A 14,766-nucleotide genomic window follows, 5' to 3' on the forward strand; every position below is an offset into this window, starting at 1 on the left:
GATTTATACTGATGTTTACAGAATAAGAACAGAAATGAGAGAATAAACAGATCACTATAAATTGGTGTAGAAGAAGAAATGTCAGTGCCAGGCAGGAAAGTCATTTGCTAAGATCCATTAGTCATGTACAAAAAAAAGGGCTTGCAGCACATTGTTCTTGAATCTATTGTTTCGTTGTACAGTGACACTGCAACAATAAAGTGACACCTTGTGATATTACAATTGCACATTTCTATGCTATGGTATGTGCACTAAACCTTTGAGGCGCATTTCTATTCAATACTAAATTGAATACTATATTTTTCCCAGTCACAAGTCATCCACACAGTCTTACAGTATAATCTCAAGGTGCCCTGGTGTCTGCAAGCTACTGGAAAGGTCGTTATCATAATAGCGGGTTATTCATTTCTCTGGCATAAAGCTTCATACTTATGTAAATGGTGCTGAGGAGTGGGCATTTCTTTGTCTTGTTTTAGGGGCCCACTGATCTAGTTTTTCTTGTATGTGTCAGCCTGTCCTCCGGGCCTTGACAGCCCCAGAACTAGCCCCTCTCAGTCTATTGGAACAGTACAACCTATCCGGAGAGCGATAGAAAGTCAGAGCAGGCCTGGGGACAGAGCTCTATCTTGCAGCCTGCTGGGGTAGAATCAGATCTGGGGCAGGGAAAATGAAAACAGAGCCATGTTTTAGCCTGACTATCTGCAGCCGCGAGCACTTTACAGGGTGCTTTAGAAACCTCGCACCAAAGATGAAAGTAGCTCAATATCATTTCATTCTTTGGCAGGATTTTTTAACCAATGATGGGTGTTTGGCATATCTGAATGGCAAAAATGAGTCACTGGCTTGATATGACAAAGAAAGTGTTCCTTCTCAAACTACTCAGGCTTTTTGAATTGATGGCTCCGTGTTACATGTTGTTCAAAAACGTGACATTTCTGTGTGTGCTGATTAGTGTATGGACACCGCATCTAACAAGAATACTTAACTTTGCAGCAATAGTAGGAGATGGTTTACTCAGATTAAATCAAAGATTATTTTTTGTAGTTTCTATTCACACACAGGAACATGGCATCATCCAAAGATGTCTTCACGTCAGTGTGCTTCTGCGACTGCAGATAACAGATTTTAGTTCGACTCAAGGTGCTCCCTACAAACAAAAAAAAACAGCCACAAACTCAGCACCTGCTGTTTATTTCATCCTGTGACTTCATTTAAAATTACACGTACAAGTGAAATACAAGGGTGCGTTTTATTGGCTGGAAATGTAGATGAGGTGATGAAAAATCAATTTCAGTTTTCTGACATTTTGGACAGATAAGGCGGTTTTGCCACATTTAGCCTCAAAATTTCTATTAAGCCAAACACGAGCATGAAATAGATTTCCACATGAATCCATGCACCTGCCAGCTGCCCGATGGTGGAAATTGGCACTTAGAGGAGAAATGGAAGTCTATTGTTGTGCTGAGCCTGCCAGAGGATCCTTAATTAAACTGTCACCTGGAAGTTGAAATGTAATCTCCAGTTTTGTTATCCAAGCCAGAATCATTTGCTTCCACTTTGCTTGTGATGGGCTGCTTGATAATAACGGCTTAGGACCTGATGATGCAGAGGCTATGTTAATGGTAGAGGGATCATGGAGATCACAAACAGTGACCAAAAAAACCTCTGACCTGTCACACCTTGAAATTGGAAATCACTGGTGAGAATTTTTTTTCCAATCATTTTGCCTTTCAGGCTTTTTTTCCAGTTACTTCATCATGAATGTGGATGATGTAATTCTGACAGTCTTTGAAATCATTACTTTCCATTGTGCATATTTCTTTCTTTTCCCTTCTGTTCTCTCTATTTATTGTTTTTTTTTTTATGTTATATAGTACTTTTCTATTTATTTTATTATTATTTATTATTCATCTTGCTTGCTTATTATTTTAAACTGTTAAAGCTCCATTTTGCAATTCTTTCTTTCTTTGCTTAATTTATTAAGGAAAGGAGGCAAGCACACGGTACAGCCCATTGGTGTGAGAAAGCATAATTAATCAATGCTCAACTGGGTGTCTGTGTGGGGCAAATGGAGTGAGACGCTGAGCTGAAATGGCTGGCCTTGCCTTTTGGCTTTATGCTTGAGGAGAACCTCATCTCTTTCGTTTTTCGCTCACAAAAAGAGGCCTTCACCCAAAAAAAAAAAAAAAGACACCCCGCCAAGACAATTTACTTGCAAGGCTCTGCTTACTGTTGCAGTGCTATGATAACTATAAATACATGACTTTTATACGCTATGATGTGACAGTGTACTATGGCAAGAGGGGCTCTCCTGCCATCAGGACTTAGAGTCAATTTCCCTGCCCTTTTCATGTCCCTTTGAATCCAAAAGCTGAGGTACAGAAGAGGAGAGGGGGAGGGGGCGGGGAGGTGGCAGCAGGGCTTTCTCATACTGATAGGCCAAGGTGGCTCCATCTGGAAGTTTTGATCTGGAGGACCCTTCTGGACCTTGTTGAGGTCAAAGCCCTCAGATGTAGCCATCTAGTGGGTTGCTGATGAGAACAAAGAGACTGCCTTTGATTTAGTGTGTCCCAGCGTCTGCACCCAAACAAACAGGATGAAAGGCTGACCTCTAATCCCTCCCTGCTTGTTGCCCTTTTCTCAGAGGCCCACTGCTAAACAACCAGGACCAGTCAGAGGAAATTTGTCTACATCCCAACCTTTAACTTGAGAGAAAGCAGAATAACAGTGTGGTATGGACCAAACAATACTGTTGAAATGACATCGCCGAAACACAAAATTGCTTAGTGTCATGTTGTATGCTGAACGTCTTTCAATCCTGCATATCTGGCTTGATGAACATCCACCTTCATTATCAATTTGGTATGATGAATTATTATCAATTCTTTCTTATTAAAGGTTATCTAGTGTATTGCAAAAAGCCTAGAATGAGTTTGTAAAAGAGTGGTTCCCTTTTAGTGTGTATTTTGGTAGTAAGTGGTCAGCCATAACCTGTGTTGGAGAAGGCTGAGCTTAATATTATTTACCTTTTGTTATTTTTTTTTCTCTTGCTGTAAAAGTCTCCCCTTTGTGAGTTTTTGTTATGTGTGTTTTGTTTTGCTTGTTTATATGTGTTGGTGTTTTGTACATGCATTCATGCTGGGAGAACAGTATAAGAAAGAAATGTATATGATTTGACTACACATGTAAGTATGTATGTATGATCTCCTGACATGATCTGTTGTGTTCTTAAATAATAAAAACAATAAAGTATTAAAAAAAGACATTCTTAATTTTTTTCTCAGAACAATAGTAGAGCACATGTTGTCGCAAAGTTCTAAGAAACGATGCAGACAAATTCATTCAAGGTCAGTGTTTGTAGGAGGAGAAATGTTCCTGTTGAGTTACCTTTGCGAGCAATGCGGATGCAGTTTATTCTGGATTCCTGCAAGAGAAAGAAAACATCAGAGGTGAGTGTGACGCGTTGCATACTGCATAAAAGAGAAGTGATAAAAGAAAAGAAGATGACGTGAAATACTGAGCTGAGACGCACACACATATATCACATGGAAAATGTGACCACAGCAGATAAAAACACACTCAAAGAGAACATTAAAAAACATGATGTTCCAAAGTAAACAGGTGAGGACACATCTGTAACTACAGTGCTGTCTCCCCTGTCCCTTGTCTGATTCAATATTTAAATGACATAACATGACTGAGTTGCACCATTCTTCCTGAAAGAAGCATAATTCACCTTATGATGGAGACGCAGATAAACTAAAAGAAGAATGAGTCAGACTAAAAGGACAAATTACCACAGAGTTACGAGTCCTATTGACGACATGAGATTACAAAATGTCTCAAATCTGAGAGCGTCGGTGAAGTGTTAGAGAAGGAGATTAGAGATTCTTGCTGAAGGAGAAAATATGAGAGTTGAAAGGGAGAGAGCATAATTAAGAGGAGGGATTCAGACCAGTGCACCACTATGAAAAGGAATTAATTCTATTCAAATTTCAGCTGATGACATCTCAGTATTATAAAAAGGACCTTTGTCAAACAGCACTAATGAGATCCAGGACTGTAATCCAATTCCATCCTGCCACCTCTTGGAGGAGATGCATTATCAAATTAAGATTTACAGATGCTAATTCAGGCATTATAGGACAATTATGTAAATTTGGCCATTCGGAAATGAGCAAAAAGCGTTTTCTTCAAACTCCAGTTAAATAGCTTTTTTCTTTTCTTTTTTTTAACATTGAAAATCCATATAAAGCTCTCAGACACTCAAACAACTTCTTAACATGATGTTCGATCTGAAAATACAGACCTGAGTCAGAGACAAACGTGCTGTCTGTCAGTTTTTCCATAAACACACAGCACAAATTTTTAAAAAAAAAAAAAGATAATGAGTGTTTCGCTTTAGCAAATTGAAGATTTGATTAGATTGAAGACCTCTTTTATTTACATGACTTTATTCTGAGATTGGAAAGGCAAAAAAACAGGCTCATGTATACCTGCATATGGCATTATGAAAGAGAAACATTATATTTCCAGTACATCATGGTAAACATCTTGTCAGCTTATTGCATTTTTCTTAAAAAGCTGCTTCCTTTGGTTCCTTTAAATGTCTTTTCAAGTCCTAATTAACTTTTAGGTTATTCATTATTTTTGACATACACTGAGATGTTTTCAAAATATTCATATTGCAATGCAGTTTCAGAAAGCAATTTGGATTTAATGCCTGTCCACATGCCCAAATCTTTATGCTTACTTAGACTGGTACATATTCCATTTATGACATTTTTATGCATGCCTAATGCTATAGAATATGACATGGATATTAATATTAATATAGATTTGGTCTAAAAAATAAAGAGTAAAAAGGTTTGTTTTTGTTTTTTCTTTCAAATCCTGCCATTTCATGTTTGTTTCTAAGAAACTAATTTTGAATTCTCTTTTAATGATTTAGTCACTACAAAAAAGGCTTTTTAATGTAATATTCCTCATTTTTGACATTTTTGGAAAGCCGAATTGCCTTCCTGTGTATGCTGTTGTTTCTCATTTTCCATGAGCACCAGACACAAGTTTTTGATCTATGTTTAATTATACAGCGCGACCAGTCATCTCTTTCCTTGTCTAATTTTGAATTCCTCCAGTAAGTTTTTACTAGTTTGATGCTGCTGATTCATAGTAACTACTTATTAATTAATGATTCATAAATATAGAATCCGCCAGTCTTTTTCCATGGAACATCATTACCTACCATATACTCTTTAATTCAGAATTATTCAGGAACTATGTATTAAGAGTAAGGCCTAAATGATAATCAAATTGTTCTTGATTCATTCCTCACTTGATCATTAGTAACTACCCACATTTTGTATATCATTGTAAAGTGTTATCATGGGATTTACCCATAGACTGTAAAAATTATGAACATAGGTACCATGACGTCACCTGTTGGTTTGTGGACTCAAGTTCTGAAGCCTTGAGTTCGGCTTTTCGGCCATCGCCAGCTTGTTTTTTTGGAACCATAAGTGACTATTTTTAGGGGTGAGGGGTGGATATGACTAAGAAGCGAAGTACATTGACAACAGAAAGCCAAAACACTAAAAGCAGCCTGCCCTTAAATATGCATAACATTGGGCCTTAATAAAATGTAATCAATTGAGTTGTATAAAATTCACCCCCTGTACAGTTGTCATGAATGTCAAAGTTAGCTTTACAGACCAAAATAATTTTTGTACCAGGCTGTAAACATGTTTATTTCTGCTGTTAAGTTGTGCATTTTAACACTGCGGTCTGTGGGGATATACTGGTTTCCTGAGCCAGCCGCGGGTGGCCAACTTCAGTTTTTGGCACTTCCTTGTTGGCTTCATTTTTCGACCCTGGAGGCTGTGGCAATCCAAAGAGTCTACAGCCACGCTAACAGCTAAGACTTCTCAGGCACAGCCATGCTTTAAGCTGAACAGCTGAATGCTAATGTCAGCATGCTAACATGCTGGAAATGGCAATACTAACATGCTAAGGCCAGCGTGCTTTGTATATATGATTTGTACTATGTTCACCATGATTATAGCATGTTAACATGCCAACATTTGATATTAGCACTATAGAGTAACTGAGTGCAGCTGAGGCTGATGAATAGACAGATGTAACACATTTTGAAGGTATTTGGTCATAAACGCAAAATAAAATCAAGCTGAAGGAAAAATGCTCATTCCTTGTCGAATATGCTTCTTTTTTTAATCTAATGTCATAAATACTATTCTGTGATGTGATATTGTGGCAGATATTTTTGATTAAATACATTTTGAAAGTGGGTGACAAGCCATACGTCACGTTGAAAAGTAGCATTGCATGAATTAATTTTTATTGGTGCTCAGCAGTGTAATACAATTTATCTCAATGGCTACTGATTATCTGTTTGTTTTAATTAATAGCCATTAATTAAAACTGCTTGAAAGTGCATTTTTACTGTATGTGTCTCTAGAAATACTGACTGGTGACATTGAGCTTTTGAAAGCTTGACTCAATTATAGGAAACATTTTCCATAAAAAAAAAAAAAAAAAAAAAGCTGATTCATCTGAACCTGCTTTCCGTATGGAGACGGCATCTGAATCCTCACATTCAGTCATTACAAGCTTTGGCAAATTAAGACAGAGCACGTTTAGATCTATTTACTCTGGTTAAAAAAAATAGGCTGGTGTGATGGATAGACGCAAATTTCTGTAACATGCACATCTGAATCGTTGTGTGCCGCCTCAGCAGAAGAGTTAATAGGGCAGCTCCAGATTGTGGGACACATATCACACGTCTGGCCGTGCTGTGCCAGTCACGCCAGAGGGGCTGGTGGTTCCTGGCAGCTCTAAATACAAAACACAAATGCCAACGTGCAACACAAGGCACAAAGGCACACACGCGAGGCTTTACTGTGTATGTGTGTGCTTGTGTGTGTGTGTGAAGTCAGGAGATGTAAGTGTAGATGTTATAAATGACTCTGCTGTGGCCTGCGAAAGCTACAGTCTGTCAACAGTCCACAGTCTTTCAAGCACCTCTTTAGACGAATCAATCAAAGCAATTAGAGAGGCTTGACAGTCACTCTTCAGATAATTAGCATGGGTAAATGCCAAATATTATGTCCCATATACTGTTCAAACTATTCCCACTGCTGCCACTGCTGCAGAGGATTAGGTGCAATGTTGCCCCTCTACAAACAGACAAACACAAACTTAACCAGACCACACAGACCCTGATTAATTATACTGTATAATTAAATGATAAAATAAGTAGACTGACAATTAAAATTCTATTTTAATAAGGTCTTCGGGTTGCAAATGCCTTAAATGAGTGCCACACATGATAACTTTATCACCACTTCCATATGCAGAAACCTTTATCAGCAATTGTTTTATTCAAGTCAAAATGTGACTGCTACAAATGCCAGCTAGAGTTCAAAAGCAGGTGCAGTTTTTTTCCTTCTTCCACAATGAGTGGGCATAAGGTAATTATGTTTCCCTCTTCTGTATACAATCCAAAAACTACCACAAAAATACCCCACAGTACATGACGATGCTGAATGCATTCATGCCTCCATACGAAATCACATTTAGAATGCTAAAATGCTTCTCTTTTTGGCCTACATTTTTGTGACAGAGTGAGCATACTGTTAAAATGTAAAAGGCCTGAAATGCATAATTGCACACAGAGGATAGGAAGAAAGACAAAACACAAGGAGAGATACAAAATAGCACAAGACACATTATGCAATCAAAACATTCCAGTCCTTACGGGCTGCGCGAGCCAGACCTTAACATCTGCTCTGTGGGTTTAATGGATTCTATTACTAACACTTTTTAATAACTCTGTGGTGTTAATAATATCATTAACAGGCAAAAGAAGGCATCAACGTCATACCGTATTATTTGTTGGTCTGGCAGTGTAATTGCTGCTATGTTATGTTCCTTTATGTTATCATGCTTTATGTAATTAGCACTTTCTCATGTGTCAGCTCATGTTGTCATAGCCCTGCTGTGACATGTCTCTGTGTCCTGCTGTTGATTAGTTATATACTCAGCGACTAGCTGCTCCTCAGCTGTGCTGGAATGGTGGAATTGAGCAAAATCACAAGCTTTTTCAATAACAAAACAACTTCTAAGGCTTAAAAAAGGAAACATCACACCCACAACAAAGACTAGCACTGACAAAGGTTTGATGTCTGAGCACCGACCCTAGAACAAAACAGAGTCTGTAATTATGTGTTGCAGGAGCACCTTTTGCCATTTTTAAAAAAGAAAACATATTGCACAGCCCTGAAAATGAAGTTCCTGCCCTCCCATCACACTGTTGTTCCTTCAAGAGGAATTGTTTCGGTACTGCAGCAACAACACAGGATTGATGCCCAGATTTCGACAGTGACTGCTACTGTATTTCCAGGCAAAGGCAGCAGTGTTTGAACGACTGGGGACAGTGTTGGCTGTGTGATTTGGCACTGTGTTTCTACTCATTGTGGGTCATGGATGCTGGCCCCCTGCCAGGCAAAACAAAAACCTAATCCCATCCGCCGGTAAAGCCAGACCTCCCCTATCTAATCCCATGCTTAGTAGCCTAGTTGTGTGAAGTGCTCACACTGCACTACCTCTGTGTATTTCTCTACTGAGTTGGAAAAAGATCCTACTGGTCTTCATGGGACTTAATACACACACACACACACACACACACACACACACACACACACAGTAAAAAAGAAAAAAGAAAAAAGAAAAAAGTGACGTGACAGAGTAACCACTGACAGGACTCGAAAAGTCAAACAGTCCAGTGACCCAGCTTTGCATGTATTTATTCCCAGATGATGATCACACAAGGCTGCATTACCTACGGCAACATTTCTCAGCTTCATTGCCACAGTCTGTGAATATTAAAGCAGCAGCTTTCTACCTCTGATCATCTGCACCTGTGCCCAATTATCCTTAAGTAATTGCCTCACCCAGGTAGCAGCTCTTCCTGTAATGGAATTTGGAAAGGTAATGTGGCGTCCTCAGGGTACGACTGAAGACTGGAGGGCTTTGTGTACTCAAGAGCAGTGAAATGGATGGAAACACAGTAGTGTAAAATACTGCCTCTAAACTAACAACGTCTTTAACCAGAATTCACACTCATACCTTCAAAGATACTCAAGTAATTAGGTGCATACAGAGAGAGAGGACAAATGAGGACATTAATGAAAAGGCAGGACATGAAGTAAACATGAGGTAAATGGATGGAAAAGAAAGGAATAGGATAGGATAGAATAGGAAAGCAGAGAAAACACAAGCCGAGTGAAGTGATGTACGTTGTTGACTCTGAGTAATTCCAGCTAATCACAGCTTTGCTAGCTGTAAGTAATGCATGCAAGTAATTCCCTGTTTCACACACGCTTTGTTTGCAGAGAATCAAAGCGCTTGGATATAAACATACATAATTTCCAAGTAGTTACACCACCAGCTCAATATGTTTTCATCCAACAACCCCATTCACAGCATAAATACTCTTTCAAGGGGTTGTGGGCCCAGACAATGCCAACTGTCCTACAGAGATAACCATAGCATTAATACCTACAGACACTCACGAACAACTCTCATCATTATTCTGCACACTGATGGCTGCTGCAAGCTGTTGAAGTGTCGCCAGATCTGCTGCACCACAGGTGGGAGTTAACAACCACTCACCCCTCTGAAGTTGCTCATAGCCTGGAAGTAGACAAGGTAGCTTTTGCGTGGGTCCAAAGGGCTGTTCCAGTAGCCGTTGTAAGTGTGATTGTCACCCACAGTGAAGGGACTGGCCTCCGGGAGACTGCTGGGTGGCAGCTCAGCTGTGTAGTAGTGTGGCGTGCCCCGAGCCTGTGCCTCACCGTGGGACATGGGCAGTGGGAAACACTCCTGGAGCCCCAGCTCCCGTTTCACTTTCTTTACCATCTCCTCTTCAACCACCACCTGGTATGTACTGAACACAGAGTGGATGTACATCTTTAATATCCCATGTTTGGTGCATGAAAAAATATATTATATGTACATTTAGGATGATTTCCTCACCTGACAGGTGCTCCTCTGCCTTGAGCAGGGCGCAGCAGGACAGTGATGGTGCTCTCTGTCTCACTCAGGGGTGACGGCATGTCTCCATAATCAAATGTGGGAGCTGAGGACACAGAAACACACTGACTTACATATCCACACACACACACACACACACTGGCTTACCTAGTGCTCATATAAGCTACAATCCGAGTGCAGGTAAATCAGATTTCTGTCTCAATTCAACTCTTTAAAACAGATTGTCCACTTTTATTTGCAAGTGACCAGATTAGATTTGTATGTCCATCACCAGCCTATCTGTATGGGCTGCTGAGGTAAATACATAGTGTCAGTAACTATGTAGCTGCATTGGTGATGCAGCTTTCCTACATAAAATCATTAAAAATTTGAAATGAGGTCCATCATTTCACCTTCCACGTTGTCCTCCATAGAACGGATTGTTCTTTAATCACTCTGGATTTTTACATTGTGGTCGTGTCACATTACCACTTGTACAAAAAAAAAAGTTGATATCCAAGCAGCTAGAGCAGCCAAACCATAATGTATAAAAATACTAGATATATATATCAAGAAATCAAGATGGTGCCTATTTAGTTCAATGAGAATTGCTCCCCTGGCACATCTACATTAAAATGTTTCTAGCTTCTGGAGAATAATATGCACAGTAGTGTTTCTCCCTCTGGCCCTGGCCAGACCTTTAAACCAATGTTTACAGCTTGAGAAAAGTTTGACAAATATAAAACCTCCATGGATCTAAAATTCATAATAGAAGGAGTCGTAATAGACCTTGTTTGCAGTTTGAGGTGTCCTGTTAACAGATTTACAGATGTCTCTTTTACAGTGGGGGTTGAGGTGAAAAATACTTTTTAAGCTGCATTTTATTTCGCTGCAATACTCCGAGTGGCCACTGGGAAATATTGGAAGCAAGGCTGAACTGCATTCGTAAGATGCATCTGTAGAAATCTGGTTGAAATCACATTTCAAATCACCTCAAAATGTGGTTTGGATTCAATATGACAAAAAAAATGCATTTGATGGTTTTTTTGTCTTGTTGTAGAGACTTTCTAAACTCAATGTGAACACAAAGAATGCCAAAGAATTTATTTGTGCTGGCAGTCTGAATAAGGCCATAGACCACCTTAATTCAGTGTAACTACAATCTGTGCTTCCACATAAACGTGTTCAGGCCCTCAATGTCTTGTGAAACTGACAGACCTGATAGAGCCACCCCATTCTCAGTGCTAATATACCCAACAACCGTGTCCTCATATTCAGCACACTGTTTGAATTACTCTTCTAGCTGTCTTGCATACAAGTCCAATTAAAAGTTATGGGAGTGACGCTAAACTGAACGCGTTTCTCATTTTAAAGGATTTGGCTCAAGTCATGCTCCTCCCTGGAGATGTGTCGGCACATTTCTCTTTAATATCAGTAGTCAATTAGCGAGGGGAAGGAGAGCAAACTATTCATGAGGAATCAATGATTACCATATTAAAAAGCGGTTTGCTAATACCGCAGCAGAAAAGAGCTGACATCAATTAAGGTGAAGCATTAAGGGAAACTGAATGTGCATTTGTTGACATTAAAGGTCTGTTGCGGTTTGTAGAACTAAAAGAGGGTTTGATGCTTGCTGCCAGATAGAGTCTGTTTGAAAGATGATTGTGTATCAGCCACGGCGGTACACACGTCTGAAAGTACGTGCGGGAATGAGGAAATGTGTGTAGCTGGATACTCTGCGGTGGATACTGCTTGAAGATGCTGACAGTAGTAGCTGTTGAAGGTGTTCAGTGTTTGCTGGCTGTCAGTGCAGATTTGAGAGACGCTCAGTGTAAGTGAATGTTCTGCACCGTGGGCCAGTGGAGGAGGTTGAGGATGATCTGCAAAGACTTTTGGACTCTATCTGCGGTCTGGCTTTGCGCCAACACTCTGTCTGACATACAGCCAGTAAGCAGTGATTGTGCACTAAATCTATAATTAAACAAACTGGGCCCCTCTGTAAAGAGATAGGGGCAGAAGGGGTGAGTTAATGTGTGAGTGGAGACAGGGTGGGTGTGGCTGCGCTCTGCGTTCCTAAGAGGTGTAATCCCATCCCTTAACAAGCACAAATGCATCATTAAGAGGTAACAAAAACACCAAGGCTGGATTTCTATCACCAGTAATAAGCTCGGAGACTCTCGGAAATGACATTCTGGTCCCAAGAATGTACCGCATCTTTCTTTATACATAACACACAGCAGTGTCCCCTCTGTGGTGTTTCTCTGCTGCCTACGACTTAATTTATGTCTTGAGGACTGTGAGATGACAGTGTGTCACAAGTTTGGAGAGGCAATGGAAAATAGCTCTTACACCCTGGGAGCAGTAGTTTTATCCTCTGTGAGAAAAGAAAGATGCCGAGGTCAACAAAGAGAAACCCCAGATCCTAATTATAGCACGCAGTGGGTGAAGTCTAGCCTTGTACCTGCATCAGTGATAGGCAGTGATGGCACAGCTTCTACATGGAGAAGCTGCCTGTTTCCATTTCTATTTTACAACTTTACATCAGCTTTCACACTCCTTCGAAGGCACACAAGCTCAGTCAGTCAGTGGCGCTAACACAAGAGACTGGGAGTGTCAATTCTAACTTTTAACCGGTTAACCATCAAAACTATTTTTGACTGTGAACACATCTCAGCATTTAAAAAGGAGAAATTAACCAAAACTGACATCCCTACCTGAGATGTTAGTGGTGATCTCAGTGAGGGCGGTCTGCCCAAAGCCCTTTACTGTGCGGGCTCGGACAGAGATGAGGTACGTTGTTCCCGGGTGGAGGTTGGAGAACATGTGGTATGTCTCATTCTTCAGCTTGGACACCGTCCTTCTGGGTCCTGGGACGTTGATGCCTGGATCAGATGACTCAATGCTCTGGTAACTTATCTGTTGAAAACAAGATGGTCTGAGGGTAATATCATAAAAACCAGAGTCACCTCAGGACTGATTTTATGCTTCGTTATGGCAGCTGCTAACAAATATTCAAGTGATAGATTCATTTTAGAGTTTCATACAGATTCTGCAGAGGTCATTAACTCAAACGGCTCTGTCATAAGAAGTAATTCGAATGTTTGATTGATATGATTCACTTCCCTCAGAAATTAATTTGCTTCTCTAAATCAATGTGCTAATTGCTCATGTGGGTTTATAGTTTTAGGTGAAAAGGACTTGATTGGCATTGGCACTGTTAAGTCAAAGTCACACAAGCAACCTGGAGTTTTACAAAAAAAATTATTGTGAGCGGTAAATGATTTTCTGACTAAGTAATGTATTATAAAGGCTAGGGACTGGGGACGCCGTGCATTAAAAAGTGAATTCAAGTGTTTAAATCAATAGCTCTAAGTGTTTATGAGTTTAATTAACTCTTATTAACTCTCAAGAATTGCGGTCCATGAGTGTCCTTTAAAAGTAAAATCTTTTCTAAAGTTTTTCCTCGAGAGGTGATTTGCTTCGCCTCTGCGGTGCTCTCATGAGAATTACCACTTACGCTCTTTGAAATAGTGGAGAGCTAAATGAGACGACCTTACTGCAATCAGACAAGGGTGAACATATTAGGATATACATTAGAGCTGAGAGAGATCCACTTCATTGAGGGAATGAACACACTCACTGCATGTGCTTATGTGCATGTAGTACACACACATCACACTAAAGATGCCACTCATGCCAAACCAAAGGCTTTGCTGATTATCATAAGAAGAGCTTAATGCCTGCTCACGCCTCCTTAGTGTGAAGATAGAATTATGAGCCATCCAGTGACTAAACACAGACAGACCTCTGTGTTTCCTCTACAAAGGCAGACATAAAAGATGCCCGATGGTGCATGGAGCGGTGAGGAGGGCTTGCAGGACAGCGTGGCGGTCGATGGGCTCAAGCTGAGTGGTCAATGGTTTAATCTGAGAAAAATGAAGAGGATTTCTACAGCTCTGTGTAAAGCTTTCTCCGTCAGCTGAGAGAGATCAACACACTACAGGGTAAAAAATCCTGTGCAGCCTCCACTTTATATGTCGAACCACAAATCCTATCTAATAATATCCTTGAGGTGACATTGCATGAGAGGCTAAGGAGAAGAGGCTTGAAGATAGGTAGGAGGGCCCACTGATGGCTCACCACAGACAGATGGGTATACAGTAAATCCAAAATCATTATCCGACTAAACATACAGTAAGGCCTGCAGCACAATAGATGCATGCGAGTTATCTATTGATGACATGGGGCTCTGGTTTAATGGCACAAGACCAGCATTAAGTGCTAAGCCATGTGCACAAGTTCAGCAAGAGCGTGTCCAAGCATTGCTGCTATTCCTGTTTGCATAGGCATAATGTAGAGACGCTAAATAGCTGGGTGAGGAAGAATATAAATTGGAGCAGAGTGGTTTGGTGATCAAGCACATGTGTGTACAATGCCAACTGCAGTGGCACTTGAAGAAAATGGCTCACCAAATAGAGAGGAAATTATTTTTGTACTGGGCACAAAACAACCAAAGGATTAGAGGCATTTCAATTACAGGAAGGCTAACATTTTGTTGTGTTGGTTAGGATTAAATAAATATTGACTCCTGAGTGTTACTGGCTATGTGGTACTTCAATATTAAATATTGTGTTATAGTTTAAAGTTCACAAAGTGAAAAAACAACACACTGTACCTACAGCTGCTTTAAACCCAAAACGCTCTAAATGACCAAAC

At 40.1% G+C, this 14,766-nt stretch overlaps 1 protein-coding gene across 5 annotated transcripts in view; it reads right to left on the reverse strand.

The window, feature by feature from the left end:
- ptprub (protein tyrosine phosphatase receptor type Ub) overlaps positions 1–14,766 on the reverse strand; it is a 191,324-nt gene that overhangs the window by 40,367 nt on the left and 136,191 nt on the right. For all 5 annotated transcript variants that reach the window (XM_042489528.2, XM_042489526.2, XM_042489527.2 and 2 more), the window contains 4 exons: positions 12,765–12,966; positions 10,054–10,156; positions 9,691–9,964; positions 3,388–3,424 (listed from right to left, as the gene is read on the reverse strand). In XM_042489528.2, the coding sequence (XP_042345462.1) occupies positions 3,388–3,424; positions 9,691–9,964; positions 10,054–10,156; positions 12,765–12,966 (616 nt within the window). The remainder of the gene's footprint in view (positions 1–3,387; positions 3,425–9,690; positions 9,965–10,053; positions 10,157–12,764; positions 12,967–14,766) is intronic.

This window comes from Plectropomus leopardus, chromosome 11 (assembly GCF_026936395.1).
Source record: "Plectropomus leopardus strain MGB_pleo_1.0 chromosome 11, ASM2693639v1, whole genome shotgun sequence".
Taxonomy (NCBI): Eukaryota; Metazoa; Chordata; class Actinopteri; order Perciformes; family Serranidae; genus Plectropomus; species Plectropomus leopardus.